The following is a 27,924-nucleotide window of genomic DNA, read 5'->3' as shown; positions in this document are numbered from 1 at the left end:
ATCTCTTTTCACTCAGTGAAGACTTGCCTTCACAACATAGCTGTTATTTAAACAGTAGGTATCAGAATCCACTTGCTGTACAGATATCTTTTATATTGGCATATGGAAAACATTGCATGTTTCCTGTTGAGATGCACAGGCAAACTTTTCAAGAACGAGAGATGTAGCAACAAATAAAACAAGGTGCAGAAGGACCAGGGTAAAGGGAGAAAAGGAAAAGCTTTATGGCTCTTTGTAAGTATGTGTGGGAACTGCTGAATCATGGCCTGAACCTCTGATTGACCACCTGAGGCGAGCAATGACTCAGCCCTGGAGCAGAGGTGAAGGCAATTCACCTGTGCTACTGGAAGGGGTGGAGCCTGGCTCTAGCTCTTCTAGACCCCACTTAAGAGCTGATTACCATTAGGGAAAAATCTCTTTTGGAGATTGCTCCTCTGGCAGTCTTCTCAGTGAGCCCAGGATAAGGGTAAGATTTCCATCCATTTTTCTTTAGTGTGATAACCTGTTTAGCTTAATTTTCTTGTATATTTCTTTATTATAACATCTGTATATTCTTTGATTATACATAAATATGACCTGTTACAACTCATGTACTTCACTCCCAGGGACATGGCTGGGAGTATAGTGGTGATGGATTGACAATTGGACTAGATGATCTTAGAGATCTTTTTCAACCTCAATGATTTCTAGTCCTATGATTCTATTCCATGGCATGATCGTCTACCTGAACAGTCACTGAAAGCTGACAGTACACTCAGAGTCTGGCCTGCCTAAATCTCCCCAATGTCTGTGCTGCTCTTTTCATAGGAATGAGCATCTTCTTAAAAGATGGCAGAGATGGCAGTGTAGGACTGATGAAACAAGCTAGTCCAAAGCTGGCATGAGTTGGAGAGAAAGAAAGGGAGGGCACCACTAATCATCTTGTCTGTTTCTATGTCCTGCTTGCTTCTTGTCATGTAAGTCTTGTAGGTGTGTGGATAGTTGTGTCCTCTCTATTTTGGTGTTTAGAAGGTAATAAGGGGTCTTGTGTTGTTTCAAGGTGCTTCAGCAGACAGAGAAATTTGTAAGGTTTTACCAGTCTCCTGCACTCACAAAATGAGTCAAATGTAGAGGAATTCCTGAACTCATCGTTTCTGGAAAGCTTGGCACAGTCAGCTTTCCAGTATTTATAGTATCATAAAATGGCTTAGGTTGGAAGGGATCTTAAAGCCCATTCAGTTCCAACTTCCTGCCATGGGGTGGTTGTCCCAATACCCGATGAAGCTGCCCAGGGCCCCATCCAACCTGGCCTTGAGTACTTCCAGGGACTTGCAGCTTCTTTGGGCAACTTGTGCCAGTGACACTCCACCCTCTTCGCCAGTGAACTGAAGGGATGGAGCACTTTGGGTCAATAAATGTGCGAAGAAATGATCTCAATCCTTACTAGCTAATAAATAATAGGAAAAGGATAAATTGCTTTTCTGGTCACGCATGTGATTTCCCTATGAGTCCAGAACATGTGCAGAGCTCATCAGGAATGAGGAGAACGTGAAGCACTAACGCTAGCTGGGCCTCAACAAAGTGGGGCTGGCTGATGGATTTGCTGAGTTTGCTGGAATCATTGAAGAGGCAAACAGATGCTCTGGTCTGTTTGGTCTGGGCATCATCACTCAAGTCAACAGGAAATGTTTCCTGTAACATCAGTTACTTGTTCCTCTTTGGTACCTGTATGGAAATCTTTGTTTCTGAAGCTTTGCAGTGTTAAAACATACAGGGAAAGAGACAAGCCATTTAGTATCTTATTTACATGCTCTTGAGTTATGGAGTCAAGTGAAAGAAAAGCCAATAAATTCACTGGACAGATTTTTATAAGCATTCTCTTCAGAGAGAACAGTTCTGAATACCATACAGGTCTGAAGCAGAAGTACAACTTTGATATTAATTGTGATGGGCAAAAGCTATAATTTTTTTTTCTTCTTCTTTTGACAGTTTGAAAATGAGTTGCACCATTTCTGGCCCAGGCAGTGTGTATTAAAGAGCAAAAAAAGACAATTCAGGTTTTCATGCAGGCAAAGAGCCTACATTAACTAAACCTACCAGGGTTGCTGCAGAATCAATCTGCAAGTAGAAAACTGAAGTGCAGGACCATATTGGGCATATGGAGCAGAGAACTGCAGCTATGCTTTCATGTGCAGCTTTGTGAAACAAAAGCTGCTACCAACCTGAGTTTACTACAGTGACCCTGAAGCTGACCTTGAGCCTCCAAAGGTCTCTTCCCAACCCATGTTATCTTATGATCTTCTCTCATCTCAGCCCCTCGCCTCTTGCCAGCTGAGTTATGCACTTAGCATGAGTAGCATAGCAGACTTTGATTCGAGTTCTCCAAGAACTGTTATCCGTATTACAAATCCAGAGCACTATTAAGCATAGTTTGCAGGCTCAGAAGAAGAAATAAAAAGCACATTAGGAGTGAACACTGAGCTGATGTGCTGAATTCTGCAGAACAGAAGTGATTTAATAGGTGTGTGGGTGTTGGATGTCAGAAAGACCCATCATCTAATCTGACTCTTGAATACATGGGCTGAAGTGTTTTAGTTTAGCCAATGATCTGCAGCAAACTCTTCTCTGTGAAGATTATTTTGCTCATAAATGCAGTAGCATGAGAGGCATCTTTAGAAGCTGAGATACCTTGAGGGCTGAAATTCTTTTGGGATGTCAGCATAGGAAAGAAGCACTGAAATCCTTTTGCAGACCTGGTGCTGCTCGCTTAACCATTAAAGGAAAAAAAGGAAGCCTCAACTGAGATTTAAGATCTCAGAGAAAAGCATTTCCTCCTCCAGTTGCCCCTGCTCTCTCCACAGGACTCTCAACCCGTGGTTAGGTCTGGACTCACATCAAACTCAAAAGGGCTGTAAGATAGTCCCAGACTCGGATAACTTCTTCAATATTTGGGGGACTAAAGGTGATAAAACTTCCCCTTCTCTGTGTCAAAATTCACATATGCACTTTTCATTTTTAATCCAATCATGTTAAAAATGCTACTCAGTTCTGGAGTTACCTACATTCTGGTATCCAGATAGATGCTTGAGCACACTGACCAGGCTGATATACCATCAATGGAAACCTAGTGGTCAATTTAGTAACCAGCTTATGCCAACTTGGATGTCCCAAGCTGTCCCTTGGCCTCCCTCTGCTCTCCAGCAGCCCATGGGTCTTCCATAGGTGCTGCACCTGTAGAAGATGTGGTTCAAATCTTGGTCTGCTTCACTGCTATTTTGCATGACAGGGTTTCACCTGGCCATAAGGCAGAGAGAGCAGGGATGATTTAATGCTCAGCTGCAAGCAGGAAGCAAACTGGAGGTCGTCCCTGGCTCAAATGAGCTGTCAGACTTTGTGGCCTCCTGCCCTCCAGGGCCCTTCTGCTGCCTGGGATAATTGGCATTTATGAGCTGTTCTTTAGAGCCACATGTGGAGGAGATCATTTTCAAATCCCAAGGCTGGAATTCACTTCTGTAATGAGACCAAAAGACGCATAAAAACAAATAAGGATAAAAATATTCACAAATCAAACACCAGCTGGCTGCTAATTGCACCTTCTCTTTGTTCACCTGGTGCATTTAGTGAAGTCAAACAATGTTCTTATTGATGGGAGCCCCAGCTGCATTCTCTTTGCAAAAATTTCCCAAAACTGAGCTGACAGGGTACGCAGTGCTCTGTATTCCTGCCTCATGTCAACAAGGTGTTTTGTAGGCCTGATCAGAGCCAGAAGCTTGGCTATGCTTTTCTCCTGTTCTCGCTGCCAAGAGCAGCCTCTACCCTATGTTTCAATCTCTCAACTTCCAACTCTTTGACCCTACAAGAAAGGTTTCCTTGCTTGCACCAGGGAAAGTTCAGGTTTGATGTTAGGAAAAATTTCTTCTCAGAAGGAGTGGTGATGCATTGGAGCAGACTGCCCAGGGAGGTGGTGGGGTCACTGTCCCTGGAGGTGTTCAAGATACAGATGTGGGCATGGTGGGGATGGGATGGGTTTGGACTAGATGATCTTGGAGGTCTTTTCCAAACATCATGATTCCTATGCCTTTGCCAAATTCAAAAGGATTTTACGACTATACCCATCTCCAGAGCACACAGCGTAATTCCCTTTCAATGTCTGAGCTCTTAGGTTGCAGGCAAGGCAGATTTTCAAGCTTTTCTCCACAGCCCCAGGGCAAGAAATAGCAAACTGCCACTCCTGGTACAGATGCAGTCACTGGGAGACATCAGTGCTGCCTTCGGCTTGAAGTGAAGGCTGAGTGCCTCTGATCCCAACCACCTTCAAGTTACTGCATGACTGACATTCAGCTGATCTTCACATTCTAAAGGGAAATGAAACAAAACTCGGTTCATTATAACAATCCACCAAAAAAAAGTTTCATGCTGTAAATCTTGGCGTGCAGGCTCTACCAACATAAAAACAATCTATCCAGGAGAAGGCGTTCTCCCCGCCCCACTAGCATTATTCGCACATTAAATCAGAACTGACAAAGCAATCTTTTCAGCTGAGCTGTTCTCATTCTTTTTTTTTTTTATCATGATGAAATAATTCCCCTATTTAACCACTTCCAAATGCTCGTACTGATGCATAATGGAAGTGGCGACGCGGATATCCAAGAGGATGACATGTTTGACTTTCTTCAAAGCGGTAAACAGACAGGATGTTAATGAGTTGGAGAAGTATTAAAAATGCTTTTGCAAAAGGAAATGTTTTTAACTGTATAAACCATCGCAGCAACTATTGATGGCGTTTCCCCCACAACAAGGCAGGCGAAGGCTGATTTATGACAGCAACCCACCCTAACTATCTAACCAGATTTAATATAGTTGCCACTCTGTGACACGATGATGTATACCTTTGTGGCAATCTAAAAAATAATTTGCAAGGAATAACAGTTTGTTCTTCAGCAATCAGCCATAAAGCTGTCAGGGGAGGGTCTCCAGGCTGGTGATAGGACAGTGATGGAGCGAGGAGGGACTGAGGGGAGAGGGGAGGATCTCAAATTTATGGATATGAGGATTTTCATGAGGCTGTGTTGTTACTGGTTTTATTTTAACCATAAACCAAAGGTAACACAGTCTCCATACACGGTGTTTACCCACCCTCACTTTTCATTGTCTGACAAAAATTCAAATGGGCCTTGCTGTATAAGTTGACAATGCAGTCATCAGTTGCCTGGAGTCAGTATTTTCTGATAGCTCTGGAAGCAGCTTCCCCATTGGGAGCCAGAGGCCAAGGTTATGGAGGGAAGAGGAAGGCAGAATCTCAGTTCACCTGCGCTTTTTTGCTTCTTCACTTGAAACAAATACTGAAGTCATTGAGAAAGCAATCTCTTCCATACTGAAATACTTTGCAAGTCTAGGTAAAAAAAAAAAAAATTTTTTTTGCTTGGAGAAAAGCCTTGAATAAAACACAGTGTTTCACGAGGTTGGATCTTATGGCAAAGGCTGTTCAAAATGTCTCCTGGGAGTGTCTGATTGGTACAGGACCAGGGCAGAAAGGACTGGGGTAAGCCAATGCTGTGATTTGACTGCCTTACTAGGAAGAACACCTGAGTTCTGTGCTTCAACCATGACTGTGTTATGGCTGGGCAGTAAATACAACAGCACCCATCCCTTCCACCTTTCCCATGCTGCCTTTTCTCTTCCATCACTGAGGCTCTCTGAATCCAGTTATAAGAGAATTGGTTATTTTGTGCTTTCCTCGTTTCTTTGCGCACTGCTGTATTGCTCACCTTTAAGATACATTGGTTTCTCAACCAAATCTCAAAGCATATGTGGTGCATGGGAGCACCAATGCATCCTAAGGTGCTCTAAGTGAACTTCAGGGTGGAAAGCAAAGAGGGCATGACCATAGTGCCTGCTTCAGAAGGACTGTTGACACCTTTTTCCCTAAGAAAAAATCCTTTTAGCAGCCTAGAAGCATCTATGGATGTCTTATTTACCAGAATAACAAAAACAACAACAGAAACTTAAGTTAACCACTGAACAGAGCCCTGGCTGGAAAACAAGCCAGGCATATTTTCTTTAGTTGACTAATTCTTGTTTATTTTCTGAGAGCTTCTGCTATAAAATGCACAATCCAATTACAATTTCCATGCTGAAAGAATGGCTTCTAATTATATTGTTTCCCATCATTGCTACAATCATTGCAAGAAAGAATGGATTAATGCTGTATGATTTTGTTCCCTGTACAAGAATCAGATAGAGGCATTCTCAAATGATTTATAAAAGACACATTAAATAAACAAACAGTGTTTTTGCAATAGAAATAGACTGCACCGTAAACAGGACAAATTGAAAAATACAGATTTGCTGCTATGTTCCAATGCATCAGAAATGAGGATAACACAGTAACCATGCATACTGAGTATAAACTGTATGACATGAAATCAGGAGGGAAGCTCGAGTGACTTCTGAAATGTGAGTCTGGGCTTTGGGAGAGCTGGCCTTGGGTGTTTCCTGGCAGAAACCTTAAATATGACTTTGAATAAGTCCTGGCCAAAGGGTAGAGGAGTGCAGCTCCAGAGAGAGCCAGCCTAGTTGTCTCCAGGTAAGTGCAATCATGCATGCTTTGGGTGTATGAGTTTCTCTTACAAGAGTTTGGCCAGAAATCTAGTCAATGTAGATCAATGATTGAATGCGTCTACTTGAACATATCAGGGGTTTTGCTGCCCTTGCTTCATTTCTTGCATGCTTAACTTCAAACACCCAATTCTACTATGTCTGAAGACTTTGGGAGATGGATATGGATCTTGACCCAAAATCCTTCTGTGTCTTAGAATGAGGTTGGAACCAGAGTCTAAATTGGCATCCGTGAAGCTCTGGTTGGCTACTCACCTGGAGTACTGTGTGCAGATGTGGAGTCCTCAGTGCAGGAGAGACACAGACCTGTAGGAGAGCATCAGGAGGAGGACCACAAAAATGATCCAAGGGATGGAACACCTCTCCTACGAGGGCAGACTGAGAGAGCTGGGATTGTTCAGCCTAGAGAAGGCTCTGAGATGACCTGATAGCAGCCTTTCAGTATCTAAAGGGGAGCTACAGGAAACAAGAGGACAGACTCTTCAGCAGGGTCTGTTGTGACAGGACAAGGGGAAATGGTTTCGGGCTTAGAGATGTTAGATTTCGGTTGGATATAAGGGAAAGGTCTTTTACAGTGGTGTTGGTGAGGCACTGGAACAGCTTACCCAGTGATGTGGTGGATGCCCCATCCCTGGAGACTTTCAAGGCTAGGCTGGATCAGGCCCTGGGCAACCTGATCTAACTGTGCATGTCCCTGTTCATTGCAGGGGTGTCGGACTAAATGGGCTTAAAAGTCCATTCCAACTTTAGGATTCTATGATTCATTCCCAAATCATCCATACCGTGGGAGACAAAGTTCAGTGTCTGACTTGAACTCACCTAACAGTTTCCTACCAAAAGATAAATAAGGTCTATGCAGTTAAATGACTGCCGAGAAGCTTCCCCCACATATTGATTTTTCTCCTGGCAGCTATTGGTAGTTAGCAGCAAGACTTGCAGCCTAAAGGCAGAGCAAGAAAGGAGAAGATGACCTTGGGCAAGACACAGCCCTTTAGGTTGCGATTCACTCGGAGGCATTTTTAAGTGCAGAGGCACGCGTACATCAGTCACTACATACACAATGTCTATTGTTACAGCTCCTAAGCTACAAGACCCCTTCCTGCCTTTCTGTGCAGTCAGCTTCCTCCACACAATGGCTGAGGCTAAAGATCCTGAGCCAAACCAATCTTGTCCCACACATCGCAGAAAAGCAAAGGCTATTCCAGTTCCCAGTGGCACTGCTCATTGCTGGCTGCCTCCAGTGTGCACAGCCTGCTGTATGTGACTACAGAAGATGCTTTTCTTCCAAGGAGCCTCATCTCCTTCTGCTGTCCTCTAGAGAGTCAGCAGAGGGTGACTATTTCATAGCTTAGTTTATTGCGCACTGAGAAGCAGGTTGAGTTTCTGCTTCTGCTTTTGTTGTTGAGAATGAAAAATATACATATAAAATCTTTCATACGTGACAATTCGTTTCTCTCCTCCCTAACATCCCTACCTGTGCTCCTCCTCGTCAGCCCTCCAGCCTTGGGCAACAGAATAAAAGCAACAACAACAGCAAATAGAACAGGTAAGCTCTTGAAGAAACAGCCTAAGACATTTCTTGTCCACATCAGAATGAAGATCAGTATTTCTCTAAGGCATGTCCCATCTGACTGCCAAAGCCACGCAGTTCAGACAACATTACTCATACCAGACTGAAAAACATCAAGAAATGGCAGCATTGTTGGCAGGCTGAGATCACAGGGAGGAAAACCAGCTGGGCTCTCTACCACCTCTCCCCAACTCAGATAAAGGGATATGATCATAAATCAATACAACATCCAGAAAGAATAAAGTAGCGCTGTTTTTGTTTTCATCTTCTATTTCTCCAGCCCAGCTTCAGTCCTCAAGTTAAGAGAGGAAACTCAGAACTGTTTCGGTGTCAGAACTGCCACCTAGAGAGCAAAACGAATGGAAACAGGTTGGTGGGTTGTTGTGGATGTTTTGGTTTTTGGTTTGTTTTTTGTTTGTTTGTTTTAAGCAGCCATCTCATAGCATTACAGATGTGTTAGAAACTATAAATTCACTGCGCTGTCTTTTACAGCAACAAAACAGATTTTAAGAGACCTTTAATTATGTATCTGCACAGCACAGACATCATTGCAGGCTATCGCGTCTACTCTCAGCACAAACACTGCCTCACACAGTTCAGTGATTATGGGACAGGAAAGCTTTTTTTCCCTTCAGCTTCCTGAATTTGTAGTTCGTATAAACAGGCTGATTCATGTAATTCTTTCTGAGATCACATCGCTACTACAGAAAGCAGTTGGCTTTTAATCATCAGTTTGGGATGCTACGAGCAGCAGTGGATTGATGGGAGGCTGAAGAGAGATGGTCTTCCTCTTCTCCTGGTTGGTGGGATGGGAGGTAACGGCCTAAAGTTGTGCCGGGGGGGGCAGATTGGATGTTAGGAATAGTTCCTGAAAAAGCAGAAATGCATTGGCAGGGAGGTGATGGAGTCACCATCTCTGGAGGTGTTCAAGAACCATGGAGGTGTGGCACTGAGGGACGTGGGTTAGTGGTAATGGTGGGGATGGGCTGGGGTTGGACTTGGTGATCTAAAAGGTCTTTTCCAACCTTAATGATTTGATGATTCCATGATTCTAAAACCCTCCCCATCACCATACAGCATCCTCAGCCCTGTCCCAGGAGGCACAGCCTGCTGCCAGGTGGCCACAACAGCACAGGGCTCCCCATCACCACCTCAAGAAGCAGCCAGCAGCTTCCTGCCCGTGTGATCAGACTTGCAGAGAGTCCTTCTTAAGAAAAGCCTTTAATCTAATCTTGACAAGCAAGAAGTGGCAGGCAATGCTTCATTCCAGTTTCAGCACAGTTAAGAGCTTATTAGTTGGGAATCAGAAACCGGTTCCTGTGGTTGTTGTTGAAACCACGGTGCTGTGCCTCAGTGCTCAGATCCCAACATTTCCCAGTCTATTATTTTGATATGCCTATCAGGGCACCCAGCCACCAGCTCTGCAGGGACCAGTGTCAGGGTCAGTCGCTGCCCCAGGCCAAAGGACATTTTTTAACTACTTTCAGACCACCTAATTAGTGGCCTTCTGCCAGAGTGCAACCTCTAACCCACTCGTCACTGGTGAGGCCCATTAGTGAGTGCTCCCTCCTCACCTTAAGACTTTAAATCTGCCATTCGATCCACAAAGAATTAAACTGCATCTTCAGTTCAACTAAAATCACCTACACCATCTCAATGCAGCATCCATCCAATTCTAATTAGCACTGTGTCAGAGGAAACAGGAATCCGAGAGGATAAAACATATATCACAAAAGGGTAAAGGATTGGGGCAAACCTCAGAAACTACAACAGCTGTTGAGAAAATCACCGTCATTTTCTCAATAATCCCATATGGTTTTAAGAACATCTTGACACTTCAGCATTCATCTTTCAGGAGCCTCTCCTCCCTTCTCTGGCTCCATGCACAGAGATCTTATTTAACCAAAAGAATAGACATAAATGTTTTGTTTTGTTAGTGAGTTTCAATAAATTGAGTTATAAATATCCGGTTGCTAGAATCTAGCAAGCATCCTTTTATGTATAAAAAGAGTAACACTGTCTTGTCAGAAAATATTACATAAAATATTAATTCTGGACAACAACAAAACCACAGAAGAAAGATCAGTGGCAGATCTCAATTAATTTCAAACAACAGTATATATATATATATATTTATGGACAGCCTAGATCAAGGAGAATGAGGGGTGGAGAAGGGAGGATTATTTCTTAAAATCTAATGAGAATTTGAACAGCAACCTCAGACATGCTTCTCTTGCACCTAAAACCCATTTATTGAGCTATAAAGTGGTCAGAGGTTAAGGCCCAACACTAACTTAACTTTTTCCTTTTTAAAAAAAAGAAACCAGAACAATTTTCCAGTTCAGATTACTTGAAATATTTATTCACAAGCACATACGGTATGAAACGGATGTGAATCTATTTTTCACTGTCATTATCAATGACAAACATCATCAGCCTTTTACAATTATGCATTTTTAGGCAGCAAGAGAAAACTGAAAATATTAAGCCTTTCTATCACAGTCAGATTTCTTCTCCATCTTCAGATGATCCTCTGCTCCACACTGGCACAGACTGCTTCCCCTGTCTTGTACAGAACCAAGCAGCTGCTAAGGTGCAGCCCTGAATATCTGCTGTGAGCATTAGAATCAGGGTCACACTTTTAAACCCTCCCTCAAATACCAACATACGAGGAATGCCTCCTCAGAGTAAAATAGTCACTGGAGTTTATGGCTAACTTATAAAATTGCTGGTGCCTCTAAAATAGCTTCCATTGAGCAATCCTTAGCAGGAAACTTACTACACTTCAGTTGTCCTGGAAGGTCATTTACTGTAACACCAGGGCAGTGATGAAAGCAAAGTGCTGGAACAGGCTGCCCAGAAAGGTTGTGGATGCTCCATTCCTGGAGATGTTCAAGGCCAGGTTGGATGGGGCCCTGGGCAGCCTGGTCTAGTATTAAATATGGAGGTTGGTGGCCCTGCCTGCAGCTGGAGGGTTGGAGATTCATGATCCTTGAGGTCCCTTCCAACCCAAACCATTCTGCGATTCTATGAAGTTCAGGTGGTTTTATCAAGAAGCATTACCCATTCCTAAAGCTGTTGTGGAGAAGCCCATCATTACAATGAGTCAACTTTGATGCAGGATCATAAGACGACAGGCTGCAATATCCTGACATTCACTGGTGAAGAACTGCACTCTTTCACAGATGGAGACATTTTAGTACTGATATCTCTTGAGCTAAAGGGCAGTGATTTGTCTTTTTTGCTTCAGACTAAATCAGGCACTACTTGAAAACAAGAGCAGATCTGGTATTCAATTCCTACCTGCTTTCACAGGTTTTATCAAATGATTTACTGTTCAGTGTTGCTCCCAGCTGTTTAGTGACTTGATGTCAGGTCCATTTTAGCAAATCATGCCAATGTTTTACAGCAGCTAACTTCTGCATCCTATGGACCCCCATCATCTGACCAATTCTGACCGCATGTGAAGTGCACTAATACACATCCAGAACAGCAGATATACGATCTGTCCTTTTACACATTTCCTCAGGGCTTAGCTCTCAGGACTGTAAATGTCAGCTTTGAGATATATGGTCACTGCTTGCATTAGGAAGCAAAATTGCACAGGCGCTTGAGAAAGAAAGCTCACAGTTTTAAACAAATAACAAGACAAGCTTTTGTAACAGCACCTTTATGGAACACAAGGTTAGCTTTAGACAAGTGCCAGGTTACAGGGATTTTTATATAAAGAAAGCAATCTTGGGTTTAGCCCATCCTGATAAAGCTTACAACACTAATTTATAGGCACTGTGTTTGGGCTATCTCCAAAGTAAAAAAGGGCTTTCCATTACAGTGCTTGGAGTGGTTAACAAGTAAGATAACTTACTACATTCTTTTCCAGAGATTACTCAATCTTGTCCAATGTGTCCCAGCATTACTGGGATTTCAGAACACGCAAACAATGCAATCCTAGCTCAGGTTAAAGAGGAAAGCAAGGTAATGTAAGCCAAAGAACAAACCATTTTCATAGTTACAACTGTGAATATACATATTCGCATGGGAAATTAGACTCATTTTTCTGAATAAAAATTCCACCTCTCCATACAACAGAGTTATGTGTCAGTAGAGGACTACACTGTGCACGGCTCAGCCTTGAAAAGTCTGGACTGGAGTCATACCCAGCTACATGGATCAACAAGCAACCCCTTCAGATCCAGCAGCTTTGGTTTAGCGGACGGAAACTTTGGCCTATTGTTGAAACATACTTGTCAGCAACAAACAAGTAAGATCTTTAAAAATAAAGCAAACTGTCTTATGTGCATAAAAAGTCAGTGCCTTGACCTTTAAAAGCATCTCTATAAGCGACTTTACCTTAAACTGGGCAGTGCTTAAGTTACAAAAGATTCAAGGCTGATTAGTTTCTTTATGATGGCTGAAGAAACGGTTCTGCTTCAGGAATTCAAGAAGATGAATCAGGTTTAGTAGTAGATTTATTAATTTGCTGTGATTTACAGTGCAGTGATCACGTCTGAAACGAGGAGACATCAAAACAGGTTTAGCCAAAAGGTTTATGGCTTCCAAGTCAAACTCCATGACCAGTGTCAGTCATTTGGGCAACTGAAGATTAGCAAACAGAAGATAAGCAGAGGTCAGGTGCTGCACTGATGTTTTGGAGACAGTATTCCAAAGTATCTTCTCTTACAGCAATTTCCTTTTCTCAAACTCCTGCAAATAGCAAACAGACATTTCAGATAGAAGAAGAAAAAAAAGACTTTTATTACTATTATATTTTAAATTACTTTGTATTTATCTTAAATCTAATTTTAGGAATTAAAAACTGGAATTAAAAACTAAATGAAAAAATACTTAATATCTGCAAATATTCTCTCACCTCACAATAACTCACTGGCTATGAAAAGCAATTGAGCTAGACTGCAATGATACCAAGTAACCACTTGCTCCCAGACACAGCATAAACTAGCTTGAAAAACACTAATTCTCTGTAAGAGCATACAGGAGTTTTTCAGTTGTATGCATTCAACTCTGATTCTGAATTAGTACTTAACAGACATTTCTATATGCCATATTACTGCACTTTCAAAGACTGTTTCATTGTTTTAAATTAATTTGGGTTCTTTGCTTCCTCTGATAGAACCCAGAACACACAATTCAGCAAGTAGTTGTACTCCACAGCAAAATGTAATCACTTCTGTATTTTTGCTGTTCACTTTCCTATAAAGGAAATATTACATATAACTACTTCTGCATATCATCTAAGTCATAACTACAGCTTGTTCACTAAATAGACTTGCTGTGCTTAACCAAGCTTTGAGCAACAGAATATTTGGGTATGATATGCACTGCCAACTCTTATTCCCTCAAAAGTAGACTCTTGCTTAGTGTGAGTGCACACATACACCAATTTCCAATAACAAACCTTGTAGATGGTGCTGCCTAACTGAGCAGGGGACATGCTGACAATGACACCAGCGCTCTGAAGAGCAGCTATCTTCTCTTTAGCTCCACCCTTTCCACCAGCAATGATTGCTCCAGCATGACCCATCCGTCTGCCTGGAGGAGCAGTGAGACCAGCAATGAATGACACTACTGGCTTGGCATTTGGACCCTGTCAATAAAGAAAAGACACTGAGTTACATGGTGAAGGGTGAATGAAAGGCAATTCTAGGTAACAGATTTCAAATAATACATCTTTGCCTGGCTAGCTGATACATCAAAGAGCTGGAAATCTCAGACCACATGGAACCATTAGCCAGGAGTGTGGAATACTTCACCTCCTGATAAAGACCAATACTTTACAAAATACTTTATAAAAAAAAGTAAAATGTTCCCTACAAATATCATAACAGAATTAAAAATCTAGAGCTGATGCTCTGCAGTTAAGCTGAAACTGGGAGCTTTAATCATGTTAAATTTCTCTTATATCAAAGTACAATAGCGTGTATCTTTTGCTCTTTTGTCAGTAGTTAGAAATTGAACTAGGCTTTCTTGACATGGCAGAAAAGGGCAAACCAGCAACATATTTGAAGGTAAGCTCTTCAAAACTTACAGAATTATTTTCCTTCAAGAAAGCTGCTGCATCTTCTTCAGCATTTCCTCCAATTTCCCCAATCAATATGATCCCCTCAGTATGAGGATCTTTCAGGAAGACATCAAGACAGTCAATAAAATTAGTTCCATTGAAAGGATCACCTCCAATCCCTGGAAAAAAAATGTAAAATTGCATTAAAAAATAACTCAAGATAATGACACTGCATTTACATTAACAGTTTCAAAGTAAATTTCAACATGAAGGTTATTTCCAAAAACTCATAAGACAGACAGCTCTTGGAGTGCCAAAGAATCTGCTCTAAATCTCTCCTCCACAGTTTCACAAAGAGCTTGCTATCCAAAGTGAAACATCTGTGAACTATCATCTTCCAAACCATAAGCCAAACACCACATCCTATACAGAGACTCCACACAAGATACAGCCAAGTTAAGACTCCAGCAACAGAATTTTACTGTTAAAAAAAAAAAGTTAATGAGCCAACTTGTTCAGAATACCCAACTAAATGCCTAAGAATGCTGTATCCATTTACATTAACACTAAACTTCTCAGAAATTTGTTTCTAAACTGATGCCATGTTTGTTGGCTGCTCTCTGCTCAAAGATGTTTTCTAGGCTTTTATTAATCTGATGTGGAAATGGTAATAGAAAAGGATTATATCTTCACAACAGATAGAGATCTCATTTCTCAGCATAATGATAAGCCACTCAACAATTTCTAGGCTTGCAGAATGAAACTATTTTGGATGTGTTCCTATGAAGAAAAAGCCAGTGAGTCTACAGGCTGCTTCTGAGGAAACCTACCAACACAGAAGGACTGCCCCAATCCAACTTGCGTTGTCTGATGAACAGCTTCATAGGTCAGGGTTCCAGATCTTGACACGATACCTTTGGGAACAAAGGGAGATAAACTTGACACTGAGTGCATGACTAGAGGTAGCTGTTCTTAAATTCAACAAAATCACCTTACTGAACTGAACACAAGATGTCAAGTTTTCCAGCTATCACTACCAAAACATGAAAACTCTATATAAGATTACATTTGTACTATTTCTTGGTTGGCATTTTTGACACTTAATTGTGAAGAGATTAAAGCTGCCCAGCAAAGCAGTTACGTTGGCTGAGATGGCATTCTTCACACTACCACTTTATCAGGAAAGAAAGTTGGAAACAAAATAGAATATATACCTTGTCTTGTACAAAAATAGCTTGTATCTTGAACTCAAAACAGGGTTGCAACTCAATTAGGTTCTTCCAGAACCCAAAGACACCACATTGAAAGGTAGATAATAGCAAGACAGGGGGAAATTGTTTTAAGTTGAAGGAGGGAAGACTTAGGTTGGATGTCAGGGGGAATTTCTTCACAGAGAGAGTGGTGAGGTGTTGGAACAGGCTGCCCATAGAGGCTGTGGATGCCCCATCCCTGGAGGTGTTCCAGGATGGGGCCCTGGGCAGCCTGGTCTAATATTAAATGTGGAGATTGGTGGCCCTGCATGTGGGTGGGGGGGGGCAGGGGAGGTGTGGAGGTTGGAGCATCATGATCTTTGATGTCCCTTCCAACCCAAAACTAAGTTGTTCTTCAATACATATTTAACATTTATATTACAGTATTACAGTAAGAGACCACAATCCCAGCCAGACCTAACTACATTTTCTTCAGCCAAAGTTAAGCACTAAATCGTAGGTTGGGGACAAAATACTTGCAAGCCTTTTATCCATTTTTTAAAGTCAAGATTTTTGTTAACGCTACAAGAAGGAAGTTTTTCCCAAAAAAACAGACATTATCTTTCATCTATTTCAAGTCATTTAACAAGCAATGTAATTAGTATATTCCAGAAACAGAGGGCAAAATACACCATTAGACAAACATTTAGATTTGTCTACTGTTTATACCATAGAAAAGTGCAGATATCTACCAGCAAAGAAGTGTGTTTATTTCTAACTACAGCCCACAAAGAACTTCCTATGTTTCAGATTCCCTGAAAGAATAATACAGACCAAAAACTGAGGCTATTTTTAAAACTCACACCCCAAGATTTACCAAATGATTCTTGGTTGCCTCAGAGCAAGAGAAGGCTGAGGAGCATTCCACCAAATGTGAGAGTTAAATGAAGTTGGGAAGGTGGCAAAGTTCACATCTTTATTCCCTGGCTCGTGGATCACTATCAAAAATGTTTCTAGCATTAGTAGGACATCAGGATTTAAAACATCCTTTTGCACTTGATGTGCAAAAGATTAATTCATTCAGATTCCATGGTCCTGTGACTTCAGCAGACACTCAAGATCTTGAGTGAGAACTTTGATTCAGAAGAAAGCCTGAATGACAATATCAATTGTTACAGTCATAGAGCAATGGCTTGATGTTATCTAGAAGAGAAATAATTGCAGTGCTCTGATTTTTCAATTTCCAGTTTGACACAAGTGTTAACACTTCCTCCATTCCAGCATTCACCAGGTACAGCTTATTGCACTGTCAGAAGTGGTCAAACTAGTGGTTGGTGACCCTGCACACAGCACAGGGGTTGAAACTAGATGATCATTGTGGTCCTTTTCAACCCAGGCCATTCTATGATTCTGTGTTTAAAAAACTGCCCTGAGTACAGTTAGTTCCAGTACACTGAACAGCCTTCCCCACAGCAAACACATTTTTCACCAGAAAAATTACAAACATTAAGGGCGCTGTGTTCAAGTTAAACAAAATACCTCCCTGACAGATAATGGCAGTGTATGCTGCTTGCAATATTTCTGAAGCTCTATTTATTAAAGTAGCAGTGTATGTTTTGGAGCACCTTTTAAATAATGCAATGCAGGAGTTACAATCTATTCTCATTTCTATAGTTTAGGACAAGGAACCAAAAGAAATCAGCACACAACACTTGCATGCTAAAGGGTTTGTAACTAATATCTGGTTATGAACAATTCACTGCCTCTCTGATCTCAGCTCCCCTGTCTGAGAAGTGGGTGTGCTTGTCAATTCCACTCACCGTGGTACTACTGCCTGAATTCTCAGGTTAGAAAGTTCTTTGTAAACTCTTCTCTTGGAAGTACGCTCAAATAATAGTGTAAAGGAAACGAACTCTATCACATTAAGTCTTTGGCCTTCAGAATTTATGAGACAGCTAACTTACGAACTGAAGGACAGACAAAGTGTTACACAGCATAATAAGTGTCTGATAGGTAGGATGAGATTAGCCCTGTGGATAAGAATACTAGAGTACCAAACTTGACTTTTACATGATGCATAGATATTCAAAAACTCACCAATTCTTCCTTTTTTGTGAATGTGACCAGGCATGATACCAATTTTACACTCTCCAGGCTAAAGAAAGAATGGGAGAAGACAAGTCAAACATTCAAACTATCACTAAGAATGGTTCAGCCTTGGAGCAAATTCAGAATTCACTTACATTGATGACACCAGGGCAGTTTGGGCCTACAAGTCGAGTATTATTCTGACGAAGCAGTCTGTGTTTAACCCGAACCATGTCCTGCTGGGGAATCCCTTCAGTAATGCAAACAACCAGGGGCATTTCTGCATCGATTGCTTCATTGATCGCAGCAGCAGCAAATGGAGGAGGTACATATATAACCGTGGCAGAAGCACCAGTCTGTTCTTTGGCCTATAAGGACAATAATAAAAAAGGTATCAAGCATTTAATGAGCCCAAAGAGAGCATCTGATTACTAGTCACTTAAAGTATGTCCACTACAGGCAAAAATGAAATAAATAGATATATACCAGTTTACCAGAAACATGCAAGTGTTAAATTCACTGAAGACAGACATACAGAGCACAACCAGGGAACTGAAACCTAAGCACTATTTGTAAAAGACTTCCCCTAAAAACAGTTAGTTAATAGTTGGCCACAATTTCATCATACAAACCAAAATCAATCAGAAAACAGCTACAGGCATAAAATGTAAGCCTACTGCAAAGAAAAGATATTTGCATTGCTGAGTGTGAAGATCAGAGTGGAAGGCAGACTCATGCTTGACCACACGGAAAGCCTCTCTTACAAGGCTTCTATTTCCTTGCTTGCATAGTGACATCCAAGGTTCAAATTTGTCTCTTCACTATGAGGAATGGAAGCATTGAGCAGCATTAGTTCTTGGATTGAACTGTCTGCTCCTTAAGTCACTGCTACAAATTACCTCCTTCACAGAATTAAACACAGGCAGACCCAGATGTGTTTTTCCACCTTTCCCTGGAGAAACTCCTCCAACTAGATTGGTGCCGTACTCCAATGCCTGTTGGCTGTGAAAGGTGCCCTAAGAGAGAAAAAGAATAAAGTTAAAATGCATATAACAACAAATCAAATGTGAAAAAAAAGCTCTGATGACATCTATAATTCTGAAGACAATTTATGACACTTCAATTTACAATGAGAAGAGGTGATTTCACTTCAAATAAATAATCGGCTATTTTGAAGAATGCATCAACTTGTTTTAAATCAATTCAGAATATGCTATCAGTTTGGTTTTTTTTCTTTTAAATTGAGGCACACTAAAGAACAGTTTGTCCTGTGTTGCCGATACACCTGTAGACATAGCAGCCATGTTTTATTTTCCACATCAATTATGGCAGATGATAAATTCAAAGAAATTACCATTCTCATCCATGACCAGATGACAGATTTAGCAAAAAGGAGTCTTCTCCCCTTGTAAATGTGTAAAAGAGTGAATGTGAGATTGGAATTAAAACAATCTTTTTTTCTGTAGGCAGCGGTGTTCAAAGGCATTTGTGAAAGATGCACTTTCAAAACTGTAAGGTTTTACAAATGTAGCTTTTAATGCTCGTAAAAGGAGCAAGTCTCCCTTTACAAAGAAGCCCTTTCAGCTGTAAAGAGCTTAAGGCTTAAGAGCAAAGCCAGCTACAAAAATAAAAATGAAAAATAAAATAAAGTCAGGAATCAGAACACAGTTGACTCAAAAACAAAGTTTTAAGTTTGCACACTGAAAAACAAAAATCTATAGTTTATTGATATTAAGAAAAAAGCTATTTGGACAGAACAGTAGAAAACTACACAGCCAAAGGGATCTCCTCAACCACAAAGTTGTGCTTCTTATCAACAAAGAACAAACTATAATCTCTCCTATGCATTACTATATTTTATGGCCAGATAACTTTCTGCACCAGAAGGGTGACAGAAGAAGTATTGCTCATACACGTACCTGCTTGCCTGTAAAACCCTGACAGATAACCTTTGTGTTTTTGTTAATATACAGATTTTTCCTTGATGCTGAGTAAGAGCAGTGCCGTACTCCATTCTGGTGCACTAGAGAAAGGCAGAAAAAGAGAAAGCAAACCATTAATCCACTGCCTTGTTATGCTCCACATTAAAAAATGTCCTATCAAATAAGTACATACACATTTATGTTTTCATAAAATCATAGAACGTGCGGGGTTGAAAAGGACCACAATGATCATCCAGTTTCAACCCCCTGCTATGTGCAGGGTCACCAACCACCAGACCAGGCTGCCCAGAGCCACATCCAGCCTGGCCTTCAATGCCTCCAGGGATGGGGCATCCACAACCTCCTTGGGCAACCTGTTCCAGTGCCTCACCACCTCTGTGCGAAAAACTTCCTCCTAATATCTAACCTAAACCTCCCCTGTCTCAGTTTACAACCGTTCTCCTTGTTCTATTACTACTCACCCTCATAAACAGCCGTTCCCCCTCCTGTTTATATGCTCCCTTCAAGTATTGGAAGGCCACAATGAGGTCTCCCTGGAGTCTTCTCTTCTCCAAGCTAAACAATCGCAGTTCCCTCAACCTTTCCTCACAGGAGAGCTGCTCCAGCCCTCTGACCATCTTAGTGCCCTCCTCTGGACCCGCTCCAAGAGCTCCATGTCCTTCTTGTACTGGGGGCCCCAGGCCTGGACGCAGTGCTGCAGACGGGGCCTCACAAGAGCTGAGTAGAGGGGATGATCACCTCCCTCTCCCTGCTGGCCACTCCTTTTTTAAGATGAATTGATCCAATTGTTCACGTTTTTAAAAGCAGCTTTGGAAGTTCTTAAGTGGTAATGACTTGTTTTTCTAAGATATTGCACATCTGTAATTTACCCAGTTTGCTGAGGGTCAGACCATGCACATACACCATACTGAACATCAGAACCCCAGTCAGGATGAACAATAGATGCCAGCATCTTATCCATTGCTTTCATTCACAAATGAATACATCCCCATCCTCAAAAAATTTCTGCAAAGTGATAAAGGAGACCTAAAATCCCAGGTTTCCAGAAAGCAAGCAAAAGCTATTACACAGAATATTTTTCATTATAAACTGCTGATGCAGGAATGAGGTGACTGTTAGCAGGGCCTTCTTTCTCCATACCATAAAAGCACTTCTACAGTCCCAGTTCAGCTGTCCATCCCATATCTATTTTCAGATATTTACAGCCTTTCACAAAAATGTTTTCAAAACCTTAAGGTGACCAATTCTCAGCTTTCAGACATATACATGGATATATTTTTCAAGGATAAGCAGCTTTCAAGTCTTTTCTTTTTCGCACTTTGATAGCTTGGAAAATATTTAATCTTCTGCACCGATAACTGAAAAACTGCTTAAATTCCAAAACTTTTTATGGATTTAGTCTTGAAAACGCCTCATAAATGACAAAGTAACCTTGGTTTAGAGAAAATACAGCTGGCTTAGAAAAACCTGGCTATAGGTGTGAGCAGTTTGCTGACTAGGTTTGGACAGCGGTAGGACAGGGAGAATGGTTTTAAACTGAGACAGGGGGTTTAGGATAGATATTAGAAGGAAGTTTTTCACACAGAGGTGGTGAGGCACTGGAACAGGTTGCCCAAGGAGGTTGTGGATGCCCCATCCCTGGAGGCACTGAAGGCCAGGCTGGATGTGGCTCTGGGCAGCCTGGTCTGGTGGCTGGTGACCCTGCACATAGCAGGGGGTTGAAACTGGATGAGCATTGTGGTCCTTTTCAACCCAGCACATTCTATGATTCTATGACTTCTGGTAGAGGTAGCTCAGCATATACACGTGTCTGCAGAGCAATATGTTTTGAAAGAAAAGAAGAAGAAAAAAATCACTTTGTGCTTTCTGGGCTGGATTAGGTTGAGAGATTTTCATTATCCTTTATAGCTGGCATGATACACCTCTCTATTTCCCACTGTGATCTCATCTGAAGTAGAAAACTTTCTCCCTGGCCACCAGCACAGTAAGAGCAGCAAAAATACAGCTGGAGAGGAAGTTTTGCTGTACATGGCACAGGCTGCAAGTCCTGGGTGCAAACAGCTGGAGATTTAACAGACACGAGATGAGAAGGAAACAGGTGGAAATGGAAATGGCACGCCCAAGTTCACAGCAGGTAAGAGTCAGAAATAGAACCCAAGTCTCGATTTCCAGCTAGACTTTCATTCACCAGCTCATCTTGTTTCACAGCTTCCAACTGCTGGGAAGACAGGACAAGAAATTATTTGCTCTTCTGCTTGCAAAGCTTCAGCAACAAGCCACTAAAAGCCAACCTCATTGCTGACACTATTTTAATGTACAGCTCTAACTTACAGGCCAAACTGCGACAGTGCAGGCTTTGTGTCAAGCCACAGAGCACAAGGACAAGTCTTAGTAAACCCAGATCCAATCAGAAGCACAGTGGAAATGCTGTATTTTGTCAAATCAGAGGTCTAACTCTAATATCACTGTGCTCAACAAAGGCCTGTAATGCACCTTCAGAAAACAGAACACAGTGTGAGGTAACCTTCCTCAGGCAATCTCTTTTGCTTCTGCCACATCATTTTTGGTTTTTCATAGTTTGCATTTGTATTTAAGGAAAACAAATAGATCTGATTTAAAGCAATATAGCCCAAGTTACCTTTGTACAGCCTAACCCAGCAGTACAGATGCCAGGGCTCAATCTCTTCCCAACTCAAACTTCATGGAGTCAGAAACTTGTTATTTTCAGGACTTCTCACAAGATTCCCTCAAGCTACAGACAGGAATCCAAATCAGAGTGCTTCTCTCTTGCCCACATTTATCCTGGACCAAAAAAAAAAGTTTGGAAAGCAAGGAAGGATCCGAAGGTGCTCACAGAATAGCACAACATGAAAGCAAGGGAAAGAAACAAAGATTCCTTTCCAGAAGGACCTGAGCAGGTAGCTCCATTGCCAGGAGACTGACAAGTAGTAAATGAAATTCTCCCTCTATCACTTCTCGAAATGCCCTGGGAGCTTAGAGATGAAGGGAGATATTCCTTTTACTTTCTATTTCCTATGTAAGACAAGAAGAAAGCCTTAAAAAAATGTGTGGCCTCCAGTACAAATGGGAAGAATGGACTTCAGGGCAAAGTCAGGGAAAGGAGTCAAGTCCAAAGAGCACCAGTGGAAACACCACAAGTTTTTTCTGCCGGAAGAGGACAGAACAGCAGCAGTTCTGGATAGCTTCTTACAACACAGAATATACATGGGGGAAAAAAAACAAGTTGAGTGAAGACAAAGCGCTGCAGAGAAATTTCCAAACTCACTGACTGGAAGTTTGAGATTTGGCACAATTTCTCATCCCAGTCCTTCCTTAAGTTTAGACCATCATTATTAGGCCATATTCACACGTGCATATTTGGAACAATTATCCATCTTCTCTCAAATCAGTCTGCAGAATTCAGCATTCAAGGTATCGATTGCACTTGTACAAGATGATTGTTTCTGACCAAGGAGATCCCACATAATCAAGGAATTGCTCAGAATATCTTTTTCCTTGTCTGAAAGAGAATTATGTGCTCAGGACAGGATTTCTAGCTACTGCTCCTCAGCTACCCTTCCCTCACTCTTCTCTTGCCAAATTCCTGTTAATTATGGAAATCCCCATCTATGAACACAGCATAAGAGTTTAAGAAGTTAACCAGTCTATAAAAGGACAAAGATGTGATGCTACACCCACCACATTACACAGAAGTAGGACTAGTGGGAAAGCAACATTTAAAAGAATTTCTACTTCTTTCAACACTTCTCTGTTCCCTAAAATCCCCACCCATTGCAAAGAACAATACTGGCTGCACTGGGTCATGGAGTCACAAAGAGAGAAGCTTCCTTCCAAATCTAAGGAGAATTTTAAGGAGAAAATAGGCACTGTTCTTCCAAGATGATGAACTTTTTCCCATATATACTTCACTAAGAATGCATGCAGGTGAAGGGCTGGGGCCCCCTTTCCAGTGCTGCTCACACTGAAACAACAAATCCTCCAGTTTGTATAACTACTTCTACAATCTTTGCCAGAGCTGTGCCCATAATCTACTTCCATTATTTAATCTAAGAGCTTTCCAAAGCCTTCAATAACACCCAAAATCTAACATCCCAAATTTAAGGTTCCAGCAGACTTTTAACATTTAACTAAGAGCAATGAACCAGAAAAATGTTTCAATGAAGGAATATTTGATCTCCCAGAAGTTTCTTTAAAAGAGGTTATAAACATTTTCAAGCAGAACACCTCTTGAACCATTCAGTCCACCTCTCCCCTTACTACCCAAAAAGAACCTTAAACATTCTTCCTTCAATCTGCTTTACTGCTGTTTGTAAAGGGAATGAAGTGGGGTTTTAAAGATGTAAAAATCTGTAAAAAATTAGCTTTGCTGAAGTACAAATTAACCAACACCAGACATGCTACACGCCCATCCACCAAAAGAAACAATTCTCTTGGACTCACAGAAGCGAGTTCAAAGAGTTCGACTGACAGACAGTGACACTGTGCTGAGGCAACACAGCTTTCCACTGGTGCTTATGGGGAACATGAAGCAGGAAAGGACACCTGGGGAGGGCGGGTGTGCCACAGCACCACAGCCTAAAGCACCACAGAATCACATTATGAGTCCCTGACCTACAAGTTAATCATAGAATGGCTTGGGTTGAAAAGGACCACAATGATCATCGAGTTTCAACCCCCTGCTATGTGCAGGGTCGCCAACCACCAGACCAGGCTGCCCAGAGCAACATCCAGCCTGGCCTCCAATGCCTCCAGGGATGGGGATATTTGAAGCATAAAGCTTTGCTTGCAAGGAGTTCCACTGAAAACAATTAAGCTTAATTTTGTCCATTTGTTGCCAGCTGCAAGATGCAAGATTAACACATCAACACCTCAGCTTCCATGAAATAACTCTTGTGCTTCGACATGTCCATACTGATTCCAGTAGAGGATGCAGCATTAACTGCCCAAAAGAAGCACCAAGAAAGAAAAATAAAGTTTTTTTTTTTGTTTTTTTTTTTTTTAATTATTTATTTACCATGATCTTCAAAGCAATGAATATAAAGGCTTTCAAGCTGAAAATTTAGCCTCAGATTGCTCATGGTCTCCCAGTGAATACATAAGGGTTTGAGTTTTGGGTGGCCCTGTGTGGAACCAGCAGCTGGGCTCCACAATCCGTGTTCACAGAATCACAGAACGGCCAGGGTTGGAAGGGACCTCAAGGATCATGAAGCTCCAACCCCCCTGCCACACGCAGGGCCACCAACCTCCACATTTAATACCAGACCAGGCTACCCAGGACCCCATCCAATCTGGCCTTGAACACCTCCAGGGATGGGGCATCCACAATCTCTCCGGGCAGCCTGTTCCAGCACCTCACCACTCTCATTGTAAAGAACTTCTCCCTCACATTCAACCTAAATCTCCCCTCCCTCAACTTCAAACCATTTCCCCTCGTCCTGCAGTTATCTACCCTTTCAAAGAATTGATTCCCCTCCTGTTTTTAGGCTCCCTTTAGGTACTGAAATGCTGCAATGAGGTCACCCCGCAGCCTTCTTTTCTCCAGGCTGAACAAACGCAGCTCCCTCAGACTATCCTCGTGTTGGCCCTTTCCAAAAGGGACAACGTATCACTAAGACTCCAGCTCTCCTCGCCGCCCCCAAAAAGCCCGACTTGGCTCCTCTCCACCACGGTCACACCACAGAAGAAGCCACCCCAGAACCCAGCGGTTTCTCCATCCTGAGGAACCTCAGCTCCCCGGGACGCGGCTTCTCCTCAGAGCGCTGCCCAAGCCCAGCCCCGCTCTCCCCTCCCCGGGTGACCTTGCGAGGCGGCGGGAAGAGGAGGAGGAAGAGGAGGAGGCGGCCGGGCTCCCCCTCAGCGCCGGCCCCGAGGCCTACCCCGGAGCGGCGGCCGCGGGGGGAGCCGGTTGCCAAGCAGCGGGGAAGGCCCCGGAGCGCCGTTGAGGGACGTGGGCCGGTACTCACGGCGGAGGAAGCGGCCCAGGAGGCGGGCGGCCGCAGCGCTGCAGTGAGACATCGTCCCCTCGCAATGACACCGCCACGGCGGCCCTACGCGGCGCCTGAGCACTGCCCACACCGGCGCGGCGCCGGGCAGCCCCGCGTTGCGATTGGCTCAAGGGGAAGGTCCTCCGCGCGGTGTCAGCCAATCAGAAGGGAGATGTGGGGCGGGAAGACCCCGCGGGGGATTGTGGGGGCTGTAGTCCGCAGCGCCTCGCCTGTGTGAGCGGTGAGTCGTGGCTGCCCGCCCGCTGCTGGGGACAACGCTGAGAGCTCCTCTGAGGTCACCACGTCCAAATCCAGCCCATCCCCACCGCGCCCACTAAATGTGTCCTGCAGTCCCACGTCTACACAGTTCCTGAGTCACCTCCAGGGACAGCGACCCCAAGACCCCTCTGAATCACAGAATCACAGAATGGCCAGGGTTGGAAGGGACCTCAAGGATCATGAAGCTCCAACCCGCTGCCACATGCATGTGGCCACCAACCTCCACATTTAATACTGGACCAGGCTGCCCAGAGCCCCATCCAATCTGGCCTTGAACACCTCCAGGGATGGGGCATCCACAACCTCTGGGCAGCTGTTCAGCACCTCACCACTCTCTCTGTAAAGAATTTCCCCCTGACATCCAACCTAAATCTCCCCTCCCTCAACTTCAAACCATTTCCCCTCGTCCTGCAGTTATCAACCCTTTCAAAGAGTTGATTCCCCTCCTCTGGGCAGCCTGTGCCAATGCACTACCACTCTTTCTGATATTTTTCATAATATCCAACCTAAACCTCTTCCAGCACAACTTAAGGCCATTGCCTCTTGTCCTATCACGGTTACCTGGGATCCCCAGCTCACTACAGTCTTCTCTCAGGGAGCTGTACAGAGCCATAGGGTCTGCCCTGAGCTCGCTCTTCTCCAAACTGAACAGTCACAGTTCCCTCATGTTGACACAAGTCATTATCCCCTAATACAAGTGTCATGGGACAGAAACCAGCTCTACTCACTTGGACATAAGAAGAAATAAGCCTGTTTTGGGTTGGTTTAATGCAGTGGCTTTGTTCCTAGCAGAGAACGCTCTGTTCCACCAACACTAATTTAACTGATTCAATCAACTAAGTAGAAAGAATCTTTTCAACCCAGGAAGAAACAATACAGCAGTGAGCAGCACTCAGGTGGCAATGACAGGAGTTCCCCTGCACCGCTCTGGCAGACTGAGTTCTGGCTCAGTGTGGGGCAGCCAAAAGGTTGGGAAAAAAACCGTGGGATTTAATCTCTGAACAATGCTTTTCAGCCACTGCAGAAGGGGTAGGTCTTCCTAATGCATTTTTAAGTGTGCAACCTTGTTTTAAAAGCAACACAGATTTTGGAGCTGAACCTGATGGAAATCACACACCCAGAAATAGCCGAATCCCAGTGAAAACATCTTTTTGCTCTTTTACTTAGAGTTGGGCTTTGATCTTGTTTGAAAGCAGATCTTCACGAGGTTAAACACAGAACTTTCTGCCCGGTATGTCTACAGAGGGCTCGACCTTCAGATAGGGAAAAAAAAAAAAAAAAACAACCCAAAGGAATAGAGTATCATGTTAATGTTTACTTACCTGGGGACTCCAACAGGAGCATAAGATAAAATCACACTGCCTGCTCACATTTTGCCTTTCCTAGATCTTTAGATGAAAAGAATTCGCTGCAAGCACAAAATTAAACATCTTTTGATACTCCCTTAAAACTAATGGTAAAATGTTTTTCTTTCTTTTGCTTACATTCTGGTTGGACAGTTGTGGGACTTTGGAGCTTGGGTCTGTGCACTTCCTTGGGGCCATCAAAGAAGTCAGCCAATTCCTCCCAGCTACAGCTTCTTATGTATAAGAAAAGGCAATGCTAATGCTTTGTTTGTTTCCATCATCTGACAAAATGTACAGTGTAAATAAATCACCCTTAAACATCTGGATTTACTAGCACCAAGGTTAGAAAAGCCACACCTGTGTTTTCCAGGGTGTCCTGTCTACACTCCAGAGCCTATGTCTGGTATTTTAAACTTGGAAGAGGATAGATTTAGACTAGATATTAGGAAGGAATTTTTTATTGTGAGGGTGGCGAGACACTGGAACAGATTGCCCAGTGAGGTTGTGAATGTACCCTCCCTGGAAGCACTCAAGACCAAGCTGGATAGAGCTGTGAACAACCTATTCTAGAAGGAGGTATCCCTGCCTATAGCAGAGGGTTGGCACTAAATGCTCTTAAAGGTCTCTTCCAATCCAAATCATTCTATGATTACTTCCATAGCATATACACAGACTGTGCTCCAAGCACTGGCACTCAGAAGCACCAGGATAGAATTGCCACCTGCATCAAACACCAGTCTCTCCCATGAACCTGAGATGGGTACAGAAAGTGCCTGCCAAACTCACCTTCTCCATTCCCACAGTTAACTTATTCCCATCACACACAGCATCCCATTTCCCATATGCACGTTTCCATGCATGAATCCATGTATCACCTCTTCTGGATT

At 42.8% G+C, this 27,924-nt stretch overlaps 1 protein-coding gene and 1 long non-coding RNA gene across 3 annotated transcripts; one reads left to right on the top strand and one right to left on the bottom strand.

Moving 5' to 3' along the window:
* The first annotated feature begins 414 nt into the window (after nucleotides 1-414).
* On the top strand, nucleotides 415-9,642 carry LOC149918317 (uncharacterized). The gene is made up of 3 exons (XR_016466537.1): nucleotides 415-466; nucleotides 8,448-8,536; nucleotides 9,245-9,642. It is a non-coding gene; the product is annotated as an uncharacterized LOC149918317 (long non-coding RNA).
* A 2,976-nt stretch (nucleotides 9,643-12,618) lies between these two features.
* Nucleotides 12,619-25,550, bottom strand: SUCLG1 (succinate-CoA ligase GDP/ADP-forming subunit alpha). 2 transcript variants are annotated; one of them, XM_031588183.2, is made up of 9 exons: nucleotides 25,305-25,550; nucleotides 19,384-19,487; nucleotides 18,364-18,480; nucleotides 17,620-17,832; nucleotides 17,474-17,531; nucleotides 15,017-15,100; nucleotides 14,214-14,365; nucleotides 13,584-13,772; nucleotides 12,619-12,871 (listed from the first exon to the last, which is right to left on the bottom strand). In XM_031588183.2, exons 1-9 carry the CDS (start codon nucleotides 25,441-25,443, stop codon nucleotides 12,845-12,847), a joined length of 1,083 nt encoding a protein of 360 aa, XP_031444043.1. In that variant the 5' UTR covers nucleotides 25,444-25,550; the 3' UTR covers nucleotides 12,619-12,844. The 2 variants fall into 2 exon arrangements, with proteins under 2 accessions (XP_031444043.1, XP_031444044.1); XM_031588184.2 differs by having other exon boundaries at nucleotides 25,392-25,549.
* Between the last annotated feature and the right edge of the window lie 2,374 nt (nucleotides 25,551-27,924).

Source organism: Phasianus colchicus, chromosome 4 (assembly GCF_987193195.1).
Source record: "Phasianus colchicus chromosome 4, bPhaCol1.hap1.1, whole genome shotgun sequence".
Lineage (NCBI taxonomy): Eukaryota > Metazoa > Chordata > Aves > Galliformes > Phasianidae > Phasianus > Phasianus colchicus.
Note: the sequence above shows the minus strand (reverse complement) of the source record. Positions and strands in the feature narration are given on the sequence as shown.

Bases quoted from the DNA above. Each gene is read 5' to 3' on its own strand.
- SUCLG1 (XM_031588183.2), bottom strand. From the start codon at position 25,443: ATGTCTCACTGCAGCGCTGCGGCCGCCCGCCTCCTGGGCCGCTTCCTC. The intron at 19,488-25,304 runs GTAGGCCTCGGG...GCCTTTCTCTAG, and splicing joins CCCGCGGCCGCCGCTCCGGG to TGCACCAGAATGGAGTACGG. The intron at 17,833-18,363 runs GTAATTTGTAGC...TTGTCCTTATAG, and splicing joins TGTTTAATTCTGTGAAGGAG to GCCAAAGAACAGACTGGTGC.